Source organism: Balaenoptera borealis (assembly GCF_965194805.1).
Source record: "Balaenoptera borealis genome assembly, chromosome: 4".
In the NCBI taxonomy this organism is placed as follows: Eukaryota; Metazoa; Chordata; class Mammalia; order Artiodactyla; family Balaenopteridae; genus Balaenoptera; species Balaenoptera borealis.
In genome coordinates, this window is record NC_138861.1 from 46819725 (window position 1) to 46841878 (window position 22154).

Here is a 22154-nt window from a genome sequence, read left to right on the forward strand (position 1 = left end):
GGGAATCCTGGGAGACCAGCGAGTTTTTAAGTAGGAGGTTACATAGGAGTCGAATTCTGAATATGAATTAGGATTTAGCCAGGAGGCAGTTAAGAGTTTTCTGGCTGGAGGAAGAAGCAAGAGGCAAGCATACTGTAGTGTCAGGGGCTGAATGAAGTAGAGGTGAGAAACTAGGCTGTAAGGGAAATACCTAGAGAAGAGGCTGGGGGAAGAGACAGGGGAAAATCTTGAAAGAGACATTGAGAAGGAAATCAGCCTTTATCCTAGAATAAGCAGAGTAAGATTTGCATATTGAAAAGTCACTTGAACAGCAGTGTGGCCAGAGAACTAAAGAAATGTAAGGATGGAGGGAAGAGCTTACTTAGGAAACATTGTAGCAATCCAGACAAAAGAAGAGGATCCCTAGAATAGGGGATTCACTTCAAGAACATGAGATAAATACCAAGAAGGCAGCAGGACTGACTAGTTGTGGGAAGTGAGGCGAAAGGAGGAAGGAAGGAAGAATGCCCTCCAGGTTCTGGCTTGGGAAGATCTATGTGTGGTACCATCAACTGAACTAAGGAATGTTTTATGGGAGAAGAATAAATGGGTCCATGAATAAGTGGGAAAATGGCTAAATTCTTTTTGCATGTTGGCAATATATTTTAGTCAAGAATTGTACATAAGCACATATATCAAGGGTATTCTGGCTGGAATTTCAGAGCATTATATAAGGAATTAAAGAGATTAATATTTTAGGTAACTAAAAAGAACCTCATATTAATTAAAAAGTAAATTTAATGTACGAGTGTTTAAAAAGTTTCTGGTATTCAAATTCCATGAACACTGAAACTGGTCTTCCATCCCTACAACCACACAGATGTGCATCCATAGACGTGGATATCCTGTACATATACTGTATGTGTAACAACACTTTTAAATTTGTAAACATAGATTGTATGTGGGTTCATGTGTGAATACACATACACTTTTATATAATTATGAACACTCTAATCCTCAGAAGCTCCTTTATTTTTAGATATTAATTTACTTTATTTTTTCCTAGTTTTATTATGTTACTTGACATTTAATTAAAGAAGATTTACTGAGAGAATATTACGTTTGACAGTTGGCATAAGTATGAGGTAGTTATAAGCCAAAAGTTCATGGGACTACAGAAAAACTATATTAAGAGAAAATGCAAATAAAGACCAGAGACTGTATTAGAAGAAGAGTTCAGCTTCAGGAGTTTAGAAATTAAAAAGGAAAGTAATCCTAAAATTAGATCCAAGTAGAGAAGAATACATTTAGAAAATGAGAGTCACAAGAAAAAGAAGGCCCCCAAAAAGAGAGAGAACAAGACAACAAATGAATCATTTATGAAGAGAAGAAGATGCACCACCACTCACACACCTCAGAGAGGATCTCTTTCACAAGCAGACTGCTGATTACCGGGATAAAGGGAAGATGAAGACCATTCTCTGCCCCATGTAGATGTTTCTATATGTTAATGAGCAAATATTACATTTGTGAATGAATCAGCTAGCCCTCTCTTGTACCCTACAAAGAAAGTTTCCTGGACTGGTACCAATAATCACAGTAAACTTAGTTAATATAACTTCCCAATAGTTAAATATATATATAAATAAAATTTAAACAAAACCTATGTAAAACTTCAATGATTAATATACCCATCTTATCTCTGAATGTCTGCACAAATTATTAGAATAGCAGCCAGTTAAAACTTTTATAGTTATTTTACCACTTGTGATCTTAGTATCTGGAACAAAAAGTGAATTCCATAGGTATTAGTTTCCATAAACAAAAAAATTTGGGAAAAGCTGTGTTAAGCAAAGTTAAGCATGTATCTTTGATATAAGCTATTTCAAGCATTTTGAGTATATAGGAGGTGCATAGAGTAATAAGTATTTCCAGTTTGGAAGCAGAATCTTTTCTTTCTTGGACCAGTAAGGCATTAGTGTTCCCTTGGAACATTGTTATTAAGACCTTCCTTTAATCTTTTTTCACAACTTTAATAGCAAACATTTAGTAGTTCACTAGAAACATGGTTAGAACTTATTTTTTGCAACAAAGTTATAAATTCCACTTAGTTAAATTTAAATTTATATACTGTTAATGATGGTATTTGGAAGAAAAGATCATTCAGGACTCAATTCTGAAGTTAAAATAAAGGATATTCTTTTTATGTTGACAAGGAAGCTCTTAATTTGACTATGAAATCATGCAACCATTTAATAACAACTATAAAACAACGTTTTTTTCTCTTTTACTCATTAAATTAAAAGAAATAAAGCTTACTATCCCTGTTCTTGAAATATGATCTCTAGCAATGTGTTTTTAATTATACCAATGGGTGTTCCAGAGTTCTCTCCTATTTCATTTTATGATTAGCAACTTTGAACTGAATATGTCAGTCACATGCCAGCATGAAAAGAGACAAGTAAACAGTTGAGTAAATTGTGGCTTATTTATCTGTAAGAGCACTATCAGGCACAACTATGCTTCTGAGTTTGGGTGGTGCAATACCTGGACATCTGTACAGCTTTCTTGCCTGTGCAATATCTCCTTTGCTTAAACGGGTTCGCTGACCAATTGCTGGACGTATGCCATTATCATCACGTGAGGGGAGAATGGTATCCAGAAACATCCCCCTGGAAAAAATCAGAAGCAAGTCACACATAAGTCACCAAATTAAGACACATATATTCCTTACAAATATGTTTTTTTTTTCCAAACTCAAACCAAAGGAGAAATATATCAGTGTTAAGATTTAAAGAGTGTGTCAGACTTTCAAAACACCTTCATCAAAGTAGAAGAAAATTGTGTGCTAAATGTGTATGGCTAATATAAAGTCAGTGATGGCATTCACTTTTTCCTTAAAAATGTATATTATTTGTTTTTTAAAATCTAAAATTCTATATAGTCCCTATCAAGTACACTATGGTTCTTGTTTTTGGTAGCTCAAGATCTAAAAACAATTAAATTACCAAGTTGTCAAACAATTCTTCCTCATAGCGATCTATTTTCTTAAGAACAGCTTATAATAAATATTTTTTAGATTACTAAACGTGTAAAAGTCAAACAAAACAAGTATGTTAATATTTTTAAATTAAACTACTAATTTAACCTAAGCATTTTTTGAAGTCAAATTATTACAGTATATGTTACAAGAAGGAGGAAAAACAAAAAGTGTCAAATTTTAGGAAGTTTAAAGCAAAATAATTTTGTCACACACACATAAATACAAACACACATATACATATAGTGTAAAAACTTCATGGTAAAATTTATAAGTAAAAAAAAAAAACAACTAAGCAATGCACTAATAATGCTAAGCTACAGATACTGAGCTTTTTCACACCCAAGGTTGTGATACAAACTTGCTATGCATGACTAAAACTTCTGAATACAGTAAACTAAAGATACAGTCTAATTTTGCAATGAATATTAACATTTGTAGCTCTAAAGAAAGTAACTGAGCTTGAAAGTTAAATGGATTGGGAGACTATTCCAAATGGTGAGGATGGATTGTATAAAAAGAGACACTTTTTATAAAAGTATTTTAAATTAAGAAATACAATTATTTAAAAAAAAAACAACTTTGAAACTGGGATGAATGATGGAACAGCTTCTTTCCAAAATTTTTAAATGAAAAATTGTATTTAAACTGCAGGTTAAAAGAACAACATTTTAGCTCTACTTTTTCTTCCTTTAAGAAATATTTACTGGGAATTCCCTGGTGGTCCAGTGGTTAGGACTCCACACTTCCACTGCAGGGGGCATAGGTTTGATCCCTGATCAGGGAACTAAGATCCTGCATGCCACGTGGCATGGCCAAAAAAAAAAAAAAAAAAAAAAAAATTTACTGAGCATTGTTATAGACCTACAGACCTGGATTTATAGCAGTAAATAAAAGAAACAAAAATTCCTTCCCTTAAGATTCTCACATTCTAATGGAGGGAGAAAGTCTTTAACAAAGATTGATAACTGAGATAGTGACAGATACTTTGGAGAAAAATAAGGAAGAGAAGATGGATATTGATTATCCACTGATGGGATAGCTTTTAAATAGAGTGATCCAAGTAAAGCTCACTTGGAAGTTGACATTTTAGCCAAACATCAAGGAAGTGAAGGCGAGGTAAATGTGGGTAACTGGGAGTAGAGAGTCACAGAGAGAAAGAACTTTAAGAAATACAGCAACCCTGAGATGGGAGGATGCTTTGTTTGAGTGTCAAAGTTTAACTTTTAACCTGAGGAAAACTCTTAATATGTGGATGATGGTAAACAGAGGTATGACATGATCTATAAGTAATTTATGACTAACCTCCCTAGCTTCTAGGTAGGAGTGGTGATCTTTAGATAAAACCCAGATAACTCAAATAGATACTGGAACTCTTTTAAAACCAAATCTAAGTCTCTACAAAATTCCATATGTATACTACCTGAGATGAAGGTAGGGAAGGGGAACTAATGATCATCAAAAGTGAGAGCTTGCACACACTTAATAAAACACAACTCCAGCTAAGCCAGTGCAACTGAAGGGGAAGTTGAACTATAGGGTAGCACCGAGAAAAGTTATTCTTCAACTTTGCTGCACAAATCAACAGATACATTAAGTAGGTAAGTCCAAATTAGTGAAGTGTTACAACTTCTGCAGTACTTCAGTACTAATGAAGTATTCACTATTTTCTATTCCAGTTTCTAAAAAAAAAAAACACCATAGTCTTCGAAAAATTTTGTGTTTTCCAGTTTTCAAAAAAAAAGATTCAATTTTAAAAGGTCAAGGACATCTTGGAGAAGATATATTCAAACTCAGGTGATAGAACGATGAATTTTGGCTCATTTAATCTATGGAGGTAATCTGCCTTCCATTTGTATGGGTGTCAGTCACCCATTCTTTTGATCTTTCTTTGTGGTCAGAAAGTTAACAATTCTCTCCTTCCACAACCAGGCCATTAAGCAATGTAGGCTTTTCCTGAACATTCTTTCAGACAGACCATAGATGGGGTCACTTACTAATCTTCATTTGTTTTACCTACATTAGAAGAGTGAATTAACTGTGCTTTTCATAAAACTTCATAAAATTTTACAATTCTCTTATTAGAAATGGGCAGTTCCAATTTGCAAGCATGTACATTACAAATTATCTATGCATATAAAGCCCCCTATATGCAGCCCTGTTCTTCCCACAGTAAGTACCTAAATCTGCTCATGGGAAATATTGATGAAAACAACTAAAACTTTTATAGACTATCTGGGTTCAGAATAGAAGAAACTATAAAACTTCAAATACTTACATTAACAGAATGAAGGACAAAAGCCACATGTTCATCTAATTGATGCAGAAAAAGCATTTGACAAAATTCAACACACTTTCATGATAAAAGCACTCAACAAACTAGTAATAGAAGGGAACTATCTCAACATAAAAGGTCATATATGAAAAACCTACAGATAACATCATGCTCAATGAAAAACTGAAAACTTTTCATTTAAGATCGGGAAGATGGCAAGGATGTTTGCTCTCACCATTTTTATTCAACATAGTATTGAAAGTCCTAGTCAGAGAAATTAGGCAAGAAAAAGAGTCAAAAGGTATACATGTTGAAAAGAAAGAAGTAAAGTGATCTCTGTTTGCAGATAACACGATCTTTTTTTTTTTGTTTGTTTTGTTTTGTTTTGTTTGTTTTTTTATACTGCAGGTTCTTATTAGGCATCAGTTTTATACACATCAGTGTATACATGTCAATCCCAATCGCCCAATTCAGCACACCACCATCCCCACCCCACCGCAGTTTTCCCCCCTTGGTGTCCATATGTCCATTCTCTACATCTGTGTCTCAACTTCTGCCCTGCAAACTGGCTCATCTGTACCATTTTTCTAGGTTCCGCATACATGCATTAATATACGATATTTGTTTTTCTCTTTCTGACTTACTTCACTCTGTATGACAGTCTCTAGATCCATCCACGTCTCAACAAATGACTCAATTTCGTTCCTTTTCATGGCTGAGTAATATTCCATTGTATATATGTACCACAACTTCTTTATCCATTCGTCTGTTGATGGGCATTTAGGTTGCTTCCATGACCTGGCTATTGTAAATAGTGCTGCAATGAACATTCGGGTGCATGTGTCTTTTTGAATTATGGTTTTCTCTCGGTATTTGCCCAGTAGTGGGATTGCTGGGTCATATGGTAATTCTATTTTTAGTTTTTTAAGGAACCTCCATATTGTTCTCCATAGTGGCTGTATCAATTTACATTCCCACCAACAGTGCAAGAGGGTTCCCTTTTCACCACACCCTCTCCAGCATTTGTTGTTTGTAGATTTTCTGATGATGCCCATTCTAACAGGAGTGAGGTGATACCTCATTGTAGTTTTGATTTGCATTTCTCTAATAATTAGTGATGTTGAGCATCTTTTCATGTGCTTCGTGGCCGTCTGTATGTCTTCTTTGGAGAAATGTCTATTTAGGTCTTCTGCCCATTTTTGGATTGGGGTGTTTGTTTCTTTGATATTGAGCTGAATGAGCTGTTTATATATTTTGGAGATTAATCCTTTGTCCGTTGATTCATTTGCAAATATTTTCTCCCATTCTGAGGGTTGTCTTTTCGTCTTGTTTATGGTTTCCTTTGCTGTGCAAAAGCTTTGAAGTTTCATTAGGTCCTACTTGTTTATTTTTGTTTTTATTTCCATTACTCTAGGAGGTGGATCAAAAAAGATCTTGCTGTGATTTATGTCAAAGAGTGTTCTTCCTATGTTTTCCTCTAAGAGTTTTATAGTGTCCAGTCTTATATTTAGGTCTCTAATCCATTTTGAGTTTATTTTTGTGTATGGTGTTAGGGAGTATTCTAATTTCATTCTTTTACATGTAGCTGTCCAGTTTTCCCAGCACCACTTATTGAAGAGACTGTCTTTTCTCCATTGTATATCTTTGCCTCCTTTGTCATAGATTAGTTGACCATAGGTGCGTGGGTTAATCTCTGGGCTTTCTATCTTGTTCCATTGATCTATGTTTCTGTTTTTGTGCCAGTACCATATTGTCTTGATTACTGTAGCTTTGTAGTATAGTCTGAAGTCAGGGAGTCTGATTCCTCCAGCTCCATTTTTTTGCCTCAAGACTGCTTTGCCTATTCGGGGTCTTTTGTGTCTCCATACAAATTTTAAGATGATTTGTTCTAGCTCCGTAAAAAATGCCATTGGTAATTTGATAGGGATTGCATTGAATCTGTAGATTGCTTTGGGTAGTATACTCATTTTCACAATGTTGATTCTTCCAATCCAAGAACATGGTATATCTCTCCATCTGTTGGTATCATCTTTAATTTCTTTCATCAGTGTCTTATAGTTTTCTGCATACAGGTCTTTTGTCTCCCTAGGTAGGTTTATTCCTAGGTATTTTATTCTTTTTGTTGCAATGGTAAATGGGAGTGTTTCCATAATTTCTCTTTCAGATTTTTCATCATTAGTGTATAGGAATGCAAGAGATTTCTGTGCATTAATTTTGTATCCTGCAACTTTACCATATTCATTAATTAGCTCTAGCAGTTTTCTGGTGGCAGTTTTAGGATTCTCTATGTATAGTATCATGTCATCCGCAAACAGTGCCAGTTTTACTTCTTCTTTTCCAATTTGTATTCCTTTTATTTCTTTTTCTTCTCTGATTGCCGTGGCTAGGACTTCCAAAACTATGTTGAATAATAGTGGTGAGAGTGGACATCCTTGTCTCGTTCCTGATCTTAGAGGAAATGCTTTCAGTTTTTCACCATTGAGAATGATGTTTGCTGTGGGTTTGTCATATATGGCCTTTATTATGTTGAGGTAGGTTCCCTCTATGCCCACTTTCTGGAGAGTTTTTATCTGAAATGGGTGTTGAATTTTGTCAGAAGCTTTTTCTGCATCTATTGAGATGATCATATGGTTTTTATTCTTCAATTTGTTAATATGGTGTATCACATTGATTGATTTGCGTATATTGAAGAATCCTTGCATCCCTGGGATAAATCCCACTTGATCGTGGTGTATGATCCTTTTAATGTGTTGTTGGATTCTGTTTGCTAGTATTTTGTTGAGGATTTTTGCATCTATATTCATCAGTGATATTGGTCTGTAATTTTCTTTTTTTGTAGTGTCTTTGTCTGGTGTTGGTATCAGGGTGATGGTGGCCTCATAGAATGAGTTTGGGAGTGTTCCTTCCTCTGCAATTTTTTGGAAGAGTTTGAGAAGGATGGGTGTTAGCTCTTCTCTAAATGTTTGATAGAATTCACCTGTGAAGCCATCTGGTCCTGGACTTTTGTTTGTTGGAAGATTTTTAATCACAGTTTCAATTTCATTACTTGTGATTGGTCTGTTCATATTTTCTGTTTCTTCCTGGTTCAGTCTTGGAAGGTTATACCTTTCTAAGAATTTGTCCATTTCTTCCAGGTTGTCCATTTTATTGGCATAGAGTTGCTTGTAGTAGTCTCTTAGGATGCTTTGTATTTCTGCAGTGTCTGTTGTAACTTCTCCTTTTTCATTTCTGATTTTATTGATTTGAGTCCTCTCCCTCTTTTTCTTGATGAGTCTGGCTAATGGCTTATCAATTTTGTTTATCTTCTCAAAGAACCAACTTTTAGTTTTATTGATCTTTGCTATTGTTTTCTTTGTTTCTATTTCATTTATTTCTGCTCTGATCTTTATGATTTCTTTCCTTCTGCTAACTTTGGGTTTTGTTTGTTCTTCTTTCTCTAGTTTCTTTAGGTGTAAGGTTAGATTGTTTACTTGAGCTTTTTCTTGTTTCTTTAGGTAGGCTTGTATAGCTATAAACTTCCCTCTTAGAACTGCTTTTGCTGCATCCCATAGGTTTTGGGTCGTCGTGTTTTCATTGTCATTTGTCTCTAGGTATTTTTTGATTTCCTGTTTGATTTCTTCAGTGATCTCTTGGTTATTTAGTAACGTATTGTTTAGCCTCCATGTGTTTGTCCTTTTTACGTTTTTTTCCCTGTAATTCATTTCTAATCTCATAGCGTTGTGGTCAGAAAAGATGCTTGATATGATTTCAATTTTCTTAAATTTACTGAGGCTTGATTTGTGACCCAAGATGTGATCTATCCTGGAGAATGTTCCGTGCGCACTTGAGAAGAATGTGTAATCTGCTGTTTTTGGATGGAATGTCCGATATATATCAATTAAATCTATCTGGTCTATTGTGTCATTTAAAGCTTCTGTTTCCTTATTTATTTTCATTTTGGATGATCTGTCCATTGGTGTAAGTGAGGTGTTAAAGTCCCCCACTATGATTGTTTTACTGTCGATTTCCTCTTTTATAGCTGTTAGCAGTTGCCTTATGTATTGAGGTGCTCCTATGTTGGGTGCATATATATTTATAATTGTTATATCTTCTTCTTGGATTGATCCCTGGATCATTATTTAGTGTCCTTCCTTGTCTGTTGTAACATTCTTTATTTTAAAGTCTATTTTATCTGATATGAGTATAGCTACTCCAGCTTTCTTTTGATTTCCATTTGCATGGAATATCTTTTTCCATCCCCTCACTTTCAGTCTGTATGTGTCCCTAGGTCTAAAGTGGGTCTCTTGTAGACAGCATATATATGGGTCTTGTTTTTGTATCCATTCAGCCAGTCTATGTCTTTTGGTTGGGGCATTTAATCCATTCACGTTTAAGGTAATAATCGATATGTATGTTCCTATGACCATTTTCTTAATTGTTTTGCGTTTGTTTTTGTAGGTCCTTTTCTTCTCTTGTGTTTCCCACTTAGAGAAGTTCCTTTAGCATTTGTTGTAGAGCTGGTTTGGTGGTGCTGAATTCTCTTAGCTTTTGCTTGTCTGTAAAGCTTTTGATTTCTCCATCAAATCTAAATGAGATCCTTGCCGGGTAGAGTAATCTTGGTTGTAGGTTCTTCCCTTTCATCACTTTAAGTATATCATGCCACTCCCTTCTGGCTTGCAGAGTTTCTGCTGAGAAATCAGCTGTTAACCTTATGGGAGTTCCCTTGTATGTTATTTGTCATTTTTCCCTTGCTGCTTTCAATAATTTTTCTTTGTCCTTAATTTTTGCCACTTTGATTACTATGTGTCTCAGCGTGTTTCTCCTTGGGTTTATCCTGTATGGGACTCTCTGCGCTTCCTGGACTTGGGTGGCTATTTCCTTTCCCATGTTAGGGAAGTTTTCGACTATAATCTCTTCAAATATTTTCTCGGGTCCTTTCTCTCTCTCTTCTCCTTCTGGGACCCCTATAATGCGAATGTTGTTGTGTTTAATGTTGTCCCAGAGGTCTCTTAGGCTGTCTTCATTTCTTTTCATTCTTTTTTCTTTAGTCTGTTCCGCAGCAGTGAATTCCATCATTCTGTCTTCCAGGTTACTTATCCGTTCTTCTGCCTCAGTTATTCTGCTATTGATTCCTTCTAGTGTAGTTTTCATTTCAGTTATTGTATTGGTCATCTCTGTTTGTTTGTTCTTTAATTCTTCTAGGTCTTTGTTAATCATTTCTTGCATCTTCTCAATCTTTGCCTCCATTCTTATTCCAAGGTCCTGGATCATCTTCACTATCATTATTCTGAATTCTTTTTCTGGAAGGTTGCCTATCTCCACTTCATTTAGTTGTTTTTCTGGGGTTTTTTCTTGTTCCTTCATCTGGTACATAGCCCTCTGCCTTTTCATCTTGTCTATCTTTCTGTAACTCAACACGATCTTATATGTATAAAATCCTAGTGAGTCCACCCAAAAACTATCAGAACTGATAAATGAATTCAGCAAAGTGGCAGGATACAAAATCAACACTCAAAAATCAGTTGCATTTCTATACAATAACAGTGAAAAATCTTTAAAGGAAATTAGGAAAACAATTCCATTTAAAATAGCATCAAAAAGAATAAAATACTTGGGAATAAACTTAACCAAGGAAGCAAAAGACTTATACACTGAAAATTACAAAACATCATTGAAAGAAATTAAAGAAGACACAAACAAATGGAAAAACATTCTATATTTATGGATTGGATGACCTTATTTGTTAAGATGTTCACATTACTCAAAACAATCAACATAATCCCTATCAAAACCAAAATGGCATTTATTGTGGAAATAATAGAAAAAATAACAGTTCTAAAATTCATATATAATCTCTTAGAACCTTGAATAGCCAAACATGTTTTGAAAAAAAGAACAAAGGTGGAGGACTCACAGTTTCAGATTTCAAAACATATTACAAAGCTTAAGTAACTAAAACAGTGTGATATTGGCATACAGACAGACCTATAGAACAATGGAATTGAACAGGAATAAAATACACCCTAGTATATATAATGACCTTTAACAACGGTATTAAAGGTATTAACTCAATGGGGAAAAGATAATCTTTACAACAAATGATGTTGGGAAAACTGGATATCCATGTGCAAAAGAACAAAGTTAGACCCTTATCAAAGCCATATATAAAAATAACTCAAAAGAGATTAAAGACCTGAATATAAGACCCCAAATTATAAAACTCTTAGAAGAAAACATAGGGGAAAAGCTTCATGACATTGAATATGGCAATGATTTCTTGGATATGACACCAAAAGCATAGGCAACAAAAGCAAAAACAGGTAAGTGGGTCTAGATTTTTAATTAAAAAGCTTGCGCACAGCAAAGGAAACAATCAAGTGAAAAGGAGAGAAAATATTTGCAAGATATATATATATCTGATAAGAGACCAGAATATACCAAGAAATTCTACAGCTCAACAATAGAAAAATGGAGTAATCTGATTTAAAAATACTCAGAAGATTTGAATGGAGATTTTTTTCTTTTTTTTCCCTAATATTTATTGGAGTATAGTTGCTTTACAATGTTGTGTTAGTTTCTACTGTACAGTAAAGTGAATCAGCTATACGTATACATACATCTCCTCTTTTTTGGATTTCCTTCCCATTTAGGTCATGCAGAGCACTGAGTAGAGTTCCCTGTGCTATACAGTAGGTTCTCATTTGTTATCTACTTTATACATAGTATCAATAGTGTATATATGTCAAGCCTCATCTCCCAATTCATCACACCCTCCTCCTTCTCCCTTGGTATCCATATGTTTGTTCTCTACGTCTGTGTATCTATTTCTGCTTCACAAATAAGACCATCTACACCATTTTTTTAAGATTACACATATATGTGTTAATATACAATATTTGTTTTTCTCTTTCTGACTTACTTCACTCTGTATGACAGTCTCTAGGTCCGTCAACATCTCTACATATGACACAATTTCTTTCCTTTTTATGGCTGAGTAATATTCCATTGTATATATGTATCACAACTTCTTTATCCATTCTTCTGTTGATGGACATTTAGGTTACTTCCATGTCCTGGTTATTGTAAATGGTGCTGCAATGAACATTGGGGTGCATGTGCCTTTTTGAATTATGGTTTTCTCCGAGTATATGCCCAATACTGGCATTGCTGGGTCATATGGTAGTTCTACTTTTAGTTTTTTAAGGAACCTCATACTGTTCTCCATAGTGGTTGTATCAATTTACATTCCCAGCAACAGTGCAAGAGGGTTCCCATTTCTCCACATGCTCTCCAGCATTTATTGTTTGTAGATTTTTAAAAAATAAATTTATTTATTTTATTTTATTTATTTTATGTTTGGCTGCTTTGGGTCTTTGTTGCTGCATGTGGGCTTTTCTCTGGTTGCTGCGAGTGGGGGCTACTCTTCTTTGTGGTACACAGGCTTCTCATTGTGGTGGCTTCTCTTGTTGGGAGCATGGGCTCTAGGCGTGTGGGCTTCAGTAGTTGTGGCACATGGGCTCAGTAGTTGTGGCTCACGGGCCCTAGAGTGCAGGCTCAGTAGTTGTGGTGCACGGGCTTAGTTGCTCCACGGCATGTGGGATCTTCCTGGACCAGGGCTCGAACCCACGTCTCCTGCATTGGCAGGTGGATGCTTAACCACTGCACCACCAGGGAAGCCCTGTTTGTAGATTTTTTGATGCTGGCCATTCTGACCGGTGTGAGGTGATACCTCATTGTAGTTTTGATTTGCATTTCTCTAGTAATTGGTGATGTTGATGGCCAAGCATATAAAAGTATGCTCAACATCACTAATTATCAGAGAAATGCAAATCAAAACCATAATGAGACATCACATCATACCCATTAGGATGGCTACTATCAAAAAATTAAAAAACAAAACAGAAAAGAACACATGTTGGTGAGGATATGGAGAAATTGGAACACTTGTGCACTGTTGATGGGATTGTGAAATAGTGCAGCATCTAAGAAAAAAATTATGGAGGTTCTTCAAAAAATTAAACATAGAACTACTATACAGTTCAGCAATCCCACTTCTGTGTATATATATCCAAAACAATGGAAAACAGGATCTGGAAGAGATATTTGCATACCCATGTTCATGGCAGCACTATTCACAGTAGCCAAGAGGTGAAAGCAACTCAGATGTCCATCAACAAATGAATGAATAAACAAAATGTGGTATATACATCCAATGGAATATTATTCAGCCTTAAAAAGGAAGGAAATTCTGTTACATGCTACAACATAAATGAACCTAAAGGATTTTATGCTAGGTGAAATAAACCAGTCACAAAAAGGCAAATACTGTGTGATTCTACTTGGTATCTAAAGTAGCCAAATTCAGAGACACAGAAAGTGGAAAGGTGGTCCAGAGGCTGGCGGTGGGGTGGGGGTGGGGTGGGGAGAGAGGAGAGCTGTTGTTTAATGGGTATATGGTTTCAGTTTTTCAAGATGAAAAGTTTCTGGACATCTGTTTCACAACAATGTGAATGTACTTAATACTACTAAATTGTACACTTAAAATTAGATAATACAGTAAATTTGATATTGAGGTTTCTTTACCACAATAATAATAAAAAAAATTCAAATACTTTGGAGGTGGTGGCTGAGAGCTGTGTGAAATATTTCCTCTCATGAAATTCAGAACAAAAAAATAATGTGTATTGAATCAATTCTTCTAACAGGTAGATACAGTTACTTTCACTATTGGAATATAAGTTTATTTGGGAAAATGGAATAGGTAAATTTTGAAACAATAAGAGAAAATAATAGTTCAAGGCTAGTTGTCGTGCAACTCCAAAGTTAGGTGTAGGGGGTGATAAATTGCAAGAACCTCGTGGTTTATGGAAAAGCAACAATTTAAAGACATAAAAGGAGTACAGAATAAGGGAAAATGTATGTTTCAAACTTTGGTTTAGGTTCATTGTCTACCAGGGATAGAAAGAATAAATTACGTTTTCCATTCTCCAGCTCTATTCCAAAGAATCTAAACTCAGTTTATTTCTAACTAATATAACTCAACAGTATAAGAGAAACACTTTGGCTAAACTGGTACCTAAATCCTCATTTTTCACATGTTTCTAAAGAAAACTCAATTCCAAGCATGAAAACAAAGCTTTATAAGCTTTATAAGCTTTATAATTCTTTAAGATTAATTTCAGGCCAAATTTATGGATGTATTTCTACTAAAACTTCAATTCAATTCAAAAAACAAGTATTTGGGTAGTTATTATATTTGAACAAATATATACTTCAGAATAAAATGATTTTTAAAATACAGTTAACACTCAATTATGTTAATAATAAAGTTTGGTCATAAAAATCATCATTTAAATATTTATCCAAGTATTAAGAGTTTGTTTACACCCTTCTCTACTTATTACCACAAAATTTTTTTTAAAACAGGGAATTAACTTGAATTTACTGTCTTCTTCCTGACCCTGCCTTTAAACATAGACATTAATGAATTGTGAAATGGGCATGGTGATCAGAAAAGAATGAGTGGAATGGACATGAGTGTAAAATGGGTATAAAATGGGAAAAAGATATGACTTCAATGGTTTTAACAGTTTCAGATTCCTTACCTGGAAACCATTGCCTTGATGACATCTTGTTTAGAGTGAAATAGATCAAAACCCAAATTTATTACACTCTTAAAAATTAGCATTCAGTCACTAATGAAATAATTTTAAGGTTAATAACTGGAAAGTATATGAAGTAAAATATCTTCCTAAAATGTTCTCTGAGAATTATTTTACTATAACATTTTTCTAGTGAAATTAGTACTTGAGCAACAGAAAATACACAATAAAAGCACAAGTCACATGGAGAGTATAACATTCCAACTCAACAACTGAGCTTGCTATTTGACTTGAAATGCCTAATTTCCATTAATAGTGCTTTGCCAATTTAACATGCTGATTGGTTTGGTAATCATTTTAATTGAACTTTTTTAAGATTTAAGAATATTAAATAATTTAAATAATCAAACAATTTTAATTTTTACTTTGAATCTATTTATTTGATAGGAAATGTGAAAATGTGTTTTTAAAATCTCAAATGCCTGTTGTTGGCTATAAACACCAATCAAGTATATTTTGTACTTTATGACAGCAATATTTGAAAGTGGTTCTAGTTCTAATGTTAAACCTAGTTTTGTGAGGAGCCACACAGAGGAAAGGAATTAAAAGTCAAAAGGTATAACCTGAGACTCCAACCTTGAGAAGGTGTTCCTGGCATAGTGCATGATACTGTCAAAATCATATCTTTCTCCAAGCGAGTTCACTTCTCCAGGCTCCATCTTCAGAAAATTGTACTCTTGCCCTAAGAATTAGGCACAGAAAACACTTCAGAAGCCTCTTAACAGACAGAAAAGAGAACAGAAGAGCCCTTCCTGCCTCTATCTGCTCTCTACCAAATGCTGATCGCTGATTTTCATGACGTTGTATTTACACACTAACACCCAGGTACTCGCAAAAGGGTACATCCAGTGCCACTGCTTGCACTTGAATACCATCCTGAAAGAGTAATATTGAATTTCATTAATAAGTTAATTTTGGCAAAAAGGTAGATTACCAAAAGCATGCTTTGGATTTGTTTTCTTTGTATACTCTTCCACCTTCTCTAAATATTTGTTCCTTTAAAACTACTGTTTTTTTTTTTTTTAACAATATTGTGATTATAAAAAGTTACATTTTTACTTAATAAGTTTCCCACCTTTCTCTTATGACTATATTTGCCAAGACCCCCCTAAAAAAACTTCCTATTTGTGTTAGAGTCTATGAAACACTGGGAAAAATATAAAAACTATATTTGTATGTACACAGAACATTGCAGGCATTTGCTATGTGACTTTGTCACTAAAGATAAAACCACAGCAACTGAAACAAGATTCTCTTTGATGAAAAGGAGACGCTACTTGGAGGGCTTTTTTGGTCAAGAGAATATGCTTCAGAACTTACTTTTTCATTTTTTACTTTTCACGACTGCTATTTTAACTTCTGGACATCTTCATGTTAATAGATTTCTCAACTGCCTGTTTGTATCTGTATTGTAATATTATTTCTTGAAATTTGAAAATAACATAGTGTTAAATGTGTAGATCTACATCAATGGTTCCAGAGGCAGAGTATTTCCTCAGATAGAGTTTAGGTTTCAGTGATTCATTTTTCACAATTTCAGCAGCCAAAGATGGTTGCTTTTATAGCTCATTTTGAAACATCAAAGTGTAAAGCTGAGTTATTAGGTTTCCAAATTCAAGGCTGGGGTTCAAAAAAGAACTATTATTGTACAACACTTGTGTAACTATTTTAATTTTATTCCAACTGCCGTATTACTACTGAATATAAAAATATTACATTAAAAATTTCCCAAAAGGCAATAAAAAAACTGAGTGATGCCACAGAGTATAATATCTTTCCTACATGTGATAAGGAAGTCTGATATACTCACTTGAGCATTAAAGATAAAACAATCAGCCTGAAGTTACAGAACCCAAGTCCCAGAGTAAAGTGTTTCAGTCCACCTTACAATGAATTCACACAATAAATAGTTTTCAATGAACTAACTACACCATATAGTGAAATACATGTTCCACAAATCTCTGGTTTGTCTGTCTGTATTACAACTATTCTTGGGAAATACCCTGCATTATCTTCAACCTTTGATAGAAGTAACTGTTAAAAACTCTGTTCTTCATGAAACATGGTAAGTATATTTTAGTACAACCAATTCTAAGGTGAGATTTTTGTAAAGCTGTGGAGCTGATTTTTTAATATTAATCTATAACCCACTGGAGATTTCAAATTTCAAGCACAATATGTGAGTATACTCTCTAATTAAAGCAAAATGTTTCATAAAAATTTCTGAAAGTGGAACACGAAGCAACTTCAGTAATACATTTTGATGTATATAACTGAGCAGTTACCATGTATGTGAAACAGTGTTTTGTGCTAGTTAAAAAGAACACAGCCATACTTGGTCCAAATAAAGAAAATCAGACATTTCATAACAGAAGAGAAGAGGATCAGAGATACAGAGCACCAGTGGAACTCACCCTAAACAATTTTTTAAAAAATGACAACCTCCTTCTTGAAGGCATGTTCTAAAGTGGATTAAAGTAATCCAATCTTTGTACCAAATTGGCTCCTATCATAGTCACTAATTTTGCATATAAATGCAGCTAAAGTCCACACTTATTAGACGTTGCCCTAGAATAACACTTGATCTAAAATTTCTGAGCCAAAGTAAGTCACAAATTTGCTCAATATTATTCTCCGACATGAATTTTTCATACTAGAATTACCTTGCTATAGTACAGTCAGCCTTCAGTATCTGCAGGGGACTGGTTCCAGGAAGCCCTTGGATACCAAAATCTGTGGATGTTTAAGTCCCTTATATAAAATGGTTTAGTACAATGAATAAGAAATTTCAGTTCAAAGGTTGGTTGAATCCATGGATGCAAAACCCTATGAATATGGAGGGTCAACTGTCCATACATACAAATGATTGCAAGTGAGTGAGAAAAGTGAAAATAATCATATGTTGAGAATATCGTTGAATCCAAGCAAGGTATGACAAAATGTGCATGGAGTTCCAAATACTGAGGACATCTCATGCAATAAATTGTTGTTTTCTATTAGATTGAATGTTGACTCAAAATATGAGTCAACATTATGAGTCATATTGACTCAAAAATATGAAAAGCCATAAATGGTTTAGCACTGTGTTAAGTATTATACATTTACATACTATTTATACATTTCTGCTTGTTTTAGCTACATAAATTTATGTTGAACCAGAGTCCTATTTTTAAGAGCAAGAATCATTCTTGGAAGTTACTTCCTTTATAAGTTATTTTGTCCACATAATAGAGGAAATTTAGTAACTGTGGTTGATAGAAAACTTTTCATTTAATTGGTAGTTGGAGTAATTTTCAGAAATATTATTTTCTCTTTGTCTCCCAATGATATAAAGTATAAGATGAACCTTGATAGCTGGTCAGGCATTAGAGTCTTCTATATTGGGAGTATAGATGTTATTTACTTCTCTTTCAACACTACAGATTACTTCTTTATTCTTGAAGTGATCTCTTCCCTGTAACATCACATTCATTGATTTTTCTCCTACTTCTTAGACCAAACTTTCTTAATCTTTTGAGAGATATTCTACAAAATGTTGCTTAAATATTGATGTTCCCCATATTCTACCCACAATCTTATTTTCTTCTTCCTCCAACATTTTCCTAGACAGTCAAATCCACTAACAAATTTCTATCTCTAGATATCTTAAAGTCTAGACTCACCTTTCCTTTGTCTACTAAATATCTCCACTTGGACCATCTAAAGGCTTCTCAAACTCAAGGATATGCTAAATGAAATTATTTGTCTTTCTTCCTCTTAAAAATATGTTGCTTTAACCACATTTCTTACTTCATTTGATGGTGCCACCATTCATCCTGTTGCCTAAAAATAAAATCTTGAAGATTTGCTTTCACATGCTGTTCCTCTTAAAATATTTTTGAAAGATTATTCCTCTCCTTCTTCTTGGCCTACACCACCCTAACTGAGGACTTAGTCACCTCTTATAAATGATTTATTTAAGTTTCTAATAGGTTTCCCTGATGTCACGTTCATCCTCCCCACCCCCATATCCCCATTCTCAGTTAATAATCCCTACAGCTGAAAGAATTCTTTTTTTAAATCTGAACTTGCTCTGCTTTCAATCCTTTGATTATTCTCCAGTAGCTAGAGGATAAAATCTAAATTTCTTAGCTTCAGATAGAAAATCCCTATGATCTAATCTCCCTTGGTAATTACCAACTAATCTCTCACTTGTAACTTACCATGCAGACATTTGGGCAAATAAAAATGATTTAATTATCTGTAATTGTAGCTTTGATCATGATGCTTTTTTTTTTTTCCAGTTAGAAATTCCATCACTCTTCTGGGCACTTAGAACCCCTTTACTTCTAAATTTCAGTTCCTTTGTGGCGTCTCCCTTGACTCGGAAGGCACATTTTGTCACACCTTGCTTGGACTGGGCTGTGTTCTCAATATAACACTATTCTCACTCGCTTGCAGTCGTTTGTATACATGGATATACATACACTAAGCTCTATAATTTTCATGAAGTATCTCTAACATCTAATAGTGCCTCAATAAATAACTGGCAGCAAATATGCTATGAAAAAATAAATAGAGCAACGCTGTTAATCACAGGAAATTCTAAGGAATTAAATGTTTGTAACTTAAAACTGGCCATGATAAGGAAATAAGGACACATTTCTACTTTACTTCTGCTACAAATACACACAACTTTCTAAGACAATTCTAAACAACAGGATTTTTCTTCTGGCAATTGAGATGTACTTATCGTTATGAATTATGAAAGGTAAAACAAATGAAAAACTAAATGAGGTGATTATCACACATCAACTGTCGGAGAAAATTAAATTTTAATTATATATTAACTATTGAACTACTGAAACTATTGAAAACATTCTTAAGAATTTGTCTTTAGTATAGTTAAAGGGAAATCTCAAGAAAATATTTGGACTATCCTGGAAATGACTCACTTCCCTGGAATTTTCTCCAGAACTTGTCCCTGGTATAATATAGATTTGTATGGTAGCAGCACATTTTGTGGCAAACCCTGGACCCTTTTTAAATGCCAACAACATAAATTATAGAATTAAGTATAGAAAATACTTTTAAAAAATTTATTAATATTAATTTATGTTTTAATAGCCTACACCCATTCTTGGAAAGCACCGAAGTTTGGATATAAAATAGCTAAATCTTAAGAAAAAAAAGCAAGCCTAAAAAATGCATAAGATCATTTGATCTGCAGGAAAAAATTAACACCATAGCAGCTATTTTTAAATCAAGCAAAATGTTGATCTACAATATCAACAAAATCAGTTCACAGTTTTTAAGAAGGTAAATGATAAATAGTACAATACATTTAAAAGATATTTAGTCAACCTTAAACCCAACACATTCTGAAGCCTCTCACCTGGCTGGATGTTTTCTCTTATGATAGTTACATGATTATCTCGATCTGGTCGTGTGTGTTCATGCCAAAAACCTATCACATGGCCCAATTCATGAACAACAATTCCAAATTTATCACAGTTCTTGCCAATAGAGATCGCCTGAGGTCCATTTCCACGCCGACCTACATAGGAGCAGCATCTGGAATAAAGTAGAAAGTGCAGATGGTGGTGGACAGGGAGACGCTGAGTGAATTACAGTAGGGTGAAACTTTTGTAAAAATTTGTCATGAACTGTAAAGTCCAACACATTCAGAGGCAGAACAATTTTTCATTAATAAATATTTCATTAATAAAAATTTCTAGTAATCCTGGTAGATTTATGTACGAGTCCCCAAATAATCTATTGAAGTGCCTTTGTACTAATTCATATATTAGAAGATGTGCCTTAAATAATTTTTAGGAGTATTCAGAAGATAAATCAGAAAATAAAATACTTATGATGATGATTAATGGTTATTATACATATAGTTAAACTTAAGACATCAACTCACATGTATTTCTAATACAATTTTTTATCCTCAAGACCCATTTAGGTAACTACTTTGTCAATATGGTTATCTAACAATAATCCATTATTTCAGTATTAAAAATAAAAACAAAGTTTATTTTTCCTCTTTGAGAAAAACAATTAACTTTATGAGAAATGTTGGTTAATTAAAAAAGGAATTACTTTTCCTCTTCATGGGAGAATTTTTTTAAAGAAGAGAACTTTTAAGAGAAGTCAATCGAGGAAAATTAGTTTCAAAAGGTGAATTATCTAGGGTTAATGGTTGACTGGTGAAGGAAAATCAACAACTGGTAGAATTATGAGACTGTGTCAAATGGTCAGGCAAATGTTTAGTGTGATAGTCCATTTCACCTTCTGAAAGAATCTCTTGGACTTTCAGAATGTGAACCATGCAGAGCATCTTCCTGCAAATTTTCTTCAATTTATTGATATTTATACATATTCAAATAGTGATGCTTTTCTACCCAAAATATAGATATTCCGTTTATTCATATTGTGTGTGTGTGCATACGTGCATGTGTGTCAGTGTGCATGAGAGAGTGTGCACACACATGCAAGGGTGGACACATAGGAACACACTTTAAAATAAGCTTTAAATGGTATAATAATATGGTAACTACAATCATAGTTATAAATAAAATTACACTTAAAACTTCAAAATTTAGGGTTTACATTAAAATAGCTTATCTAAGGGCCACCCCTCTAGACAGCAATAGAGGGCAGTAAATAACTGGTCTTGAATAGATGGGAATCATAATGTGCTGGACACTGAGCACCTTTTCTAATTTATTAAGTTAAAAGAAGAAATTGCCCAAAATTAATTGCCCAAATTTTTAAAATGCATTTCACTAATTTCACTTTTCAGAGTAAGCACATTTGTCATTCCAATTATTTCTGTAGGCTTTCAATGCCAGCTAGAAGAAGTAATTCAACTTATTATTTATGAATCTATTATAACAGTTAATTAAGCTTAATAAATCAATAAAAGAAAGAAAAGTGAAGTAACTGGTAGGGGAAAAAATCAGGGAATTGTATTTTTGCTCTCAGGTAGATTTTTTTTTACCAAGACTTTTAAATTTATACATATGTAGTTATTTATTACATACTGAAATAGTAAAGTATTAGGTGTAGCAAAACTCAAAATTTGCAAATTTTGGAGAGATTTAAACTGAAATATTTGCTACCATAAAGCAATAGTGATGAAAGTGAAATATCTGAGGATTATACAGCAACTAAATTACCCACACTGAATCATTCTTGCTGGTTATATTCAGAGAAAAAAGTACTTTGCAAATCA

General features: G+C 33.9%; 1 protein-coding gene across 1 annotated transcript in view; it reads right to left on the reverse strand.

Moving 5' to 3' along the window:
• TLL1 (tolloid like 1) overlaps positions 1–22154 on the reverse strand; it is a 257300-nt gene that overhangs the window by 92502 nt on the left and 142644 nt on the right. Inside the window, exons 6-8 of the mRNA XM_082391226.1 lie at positions 20310–20488; positions 15512–15617; positions 2527–2651 (exon numbers count right to left, since the gene is read on the reverse strand). Coding sequence (XP_082247352.1) covers positions 2527–2651; positions 15512–15617; positions 20310–20488 — 410 coding nt within the window. The remainder of the gene's footprint in view (positions 1–2526; positions 2652–15511; positions 15618–20309; positions 20489–22154) is intronic.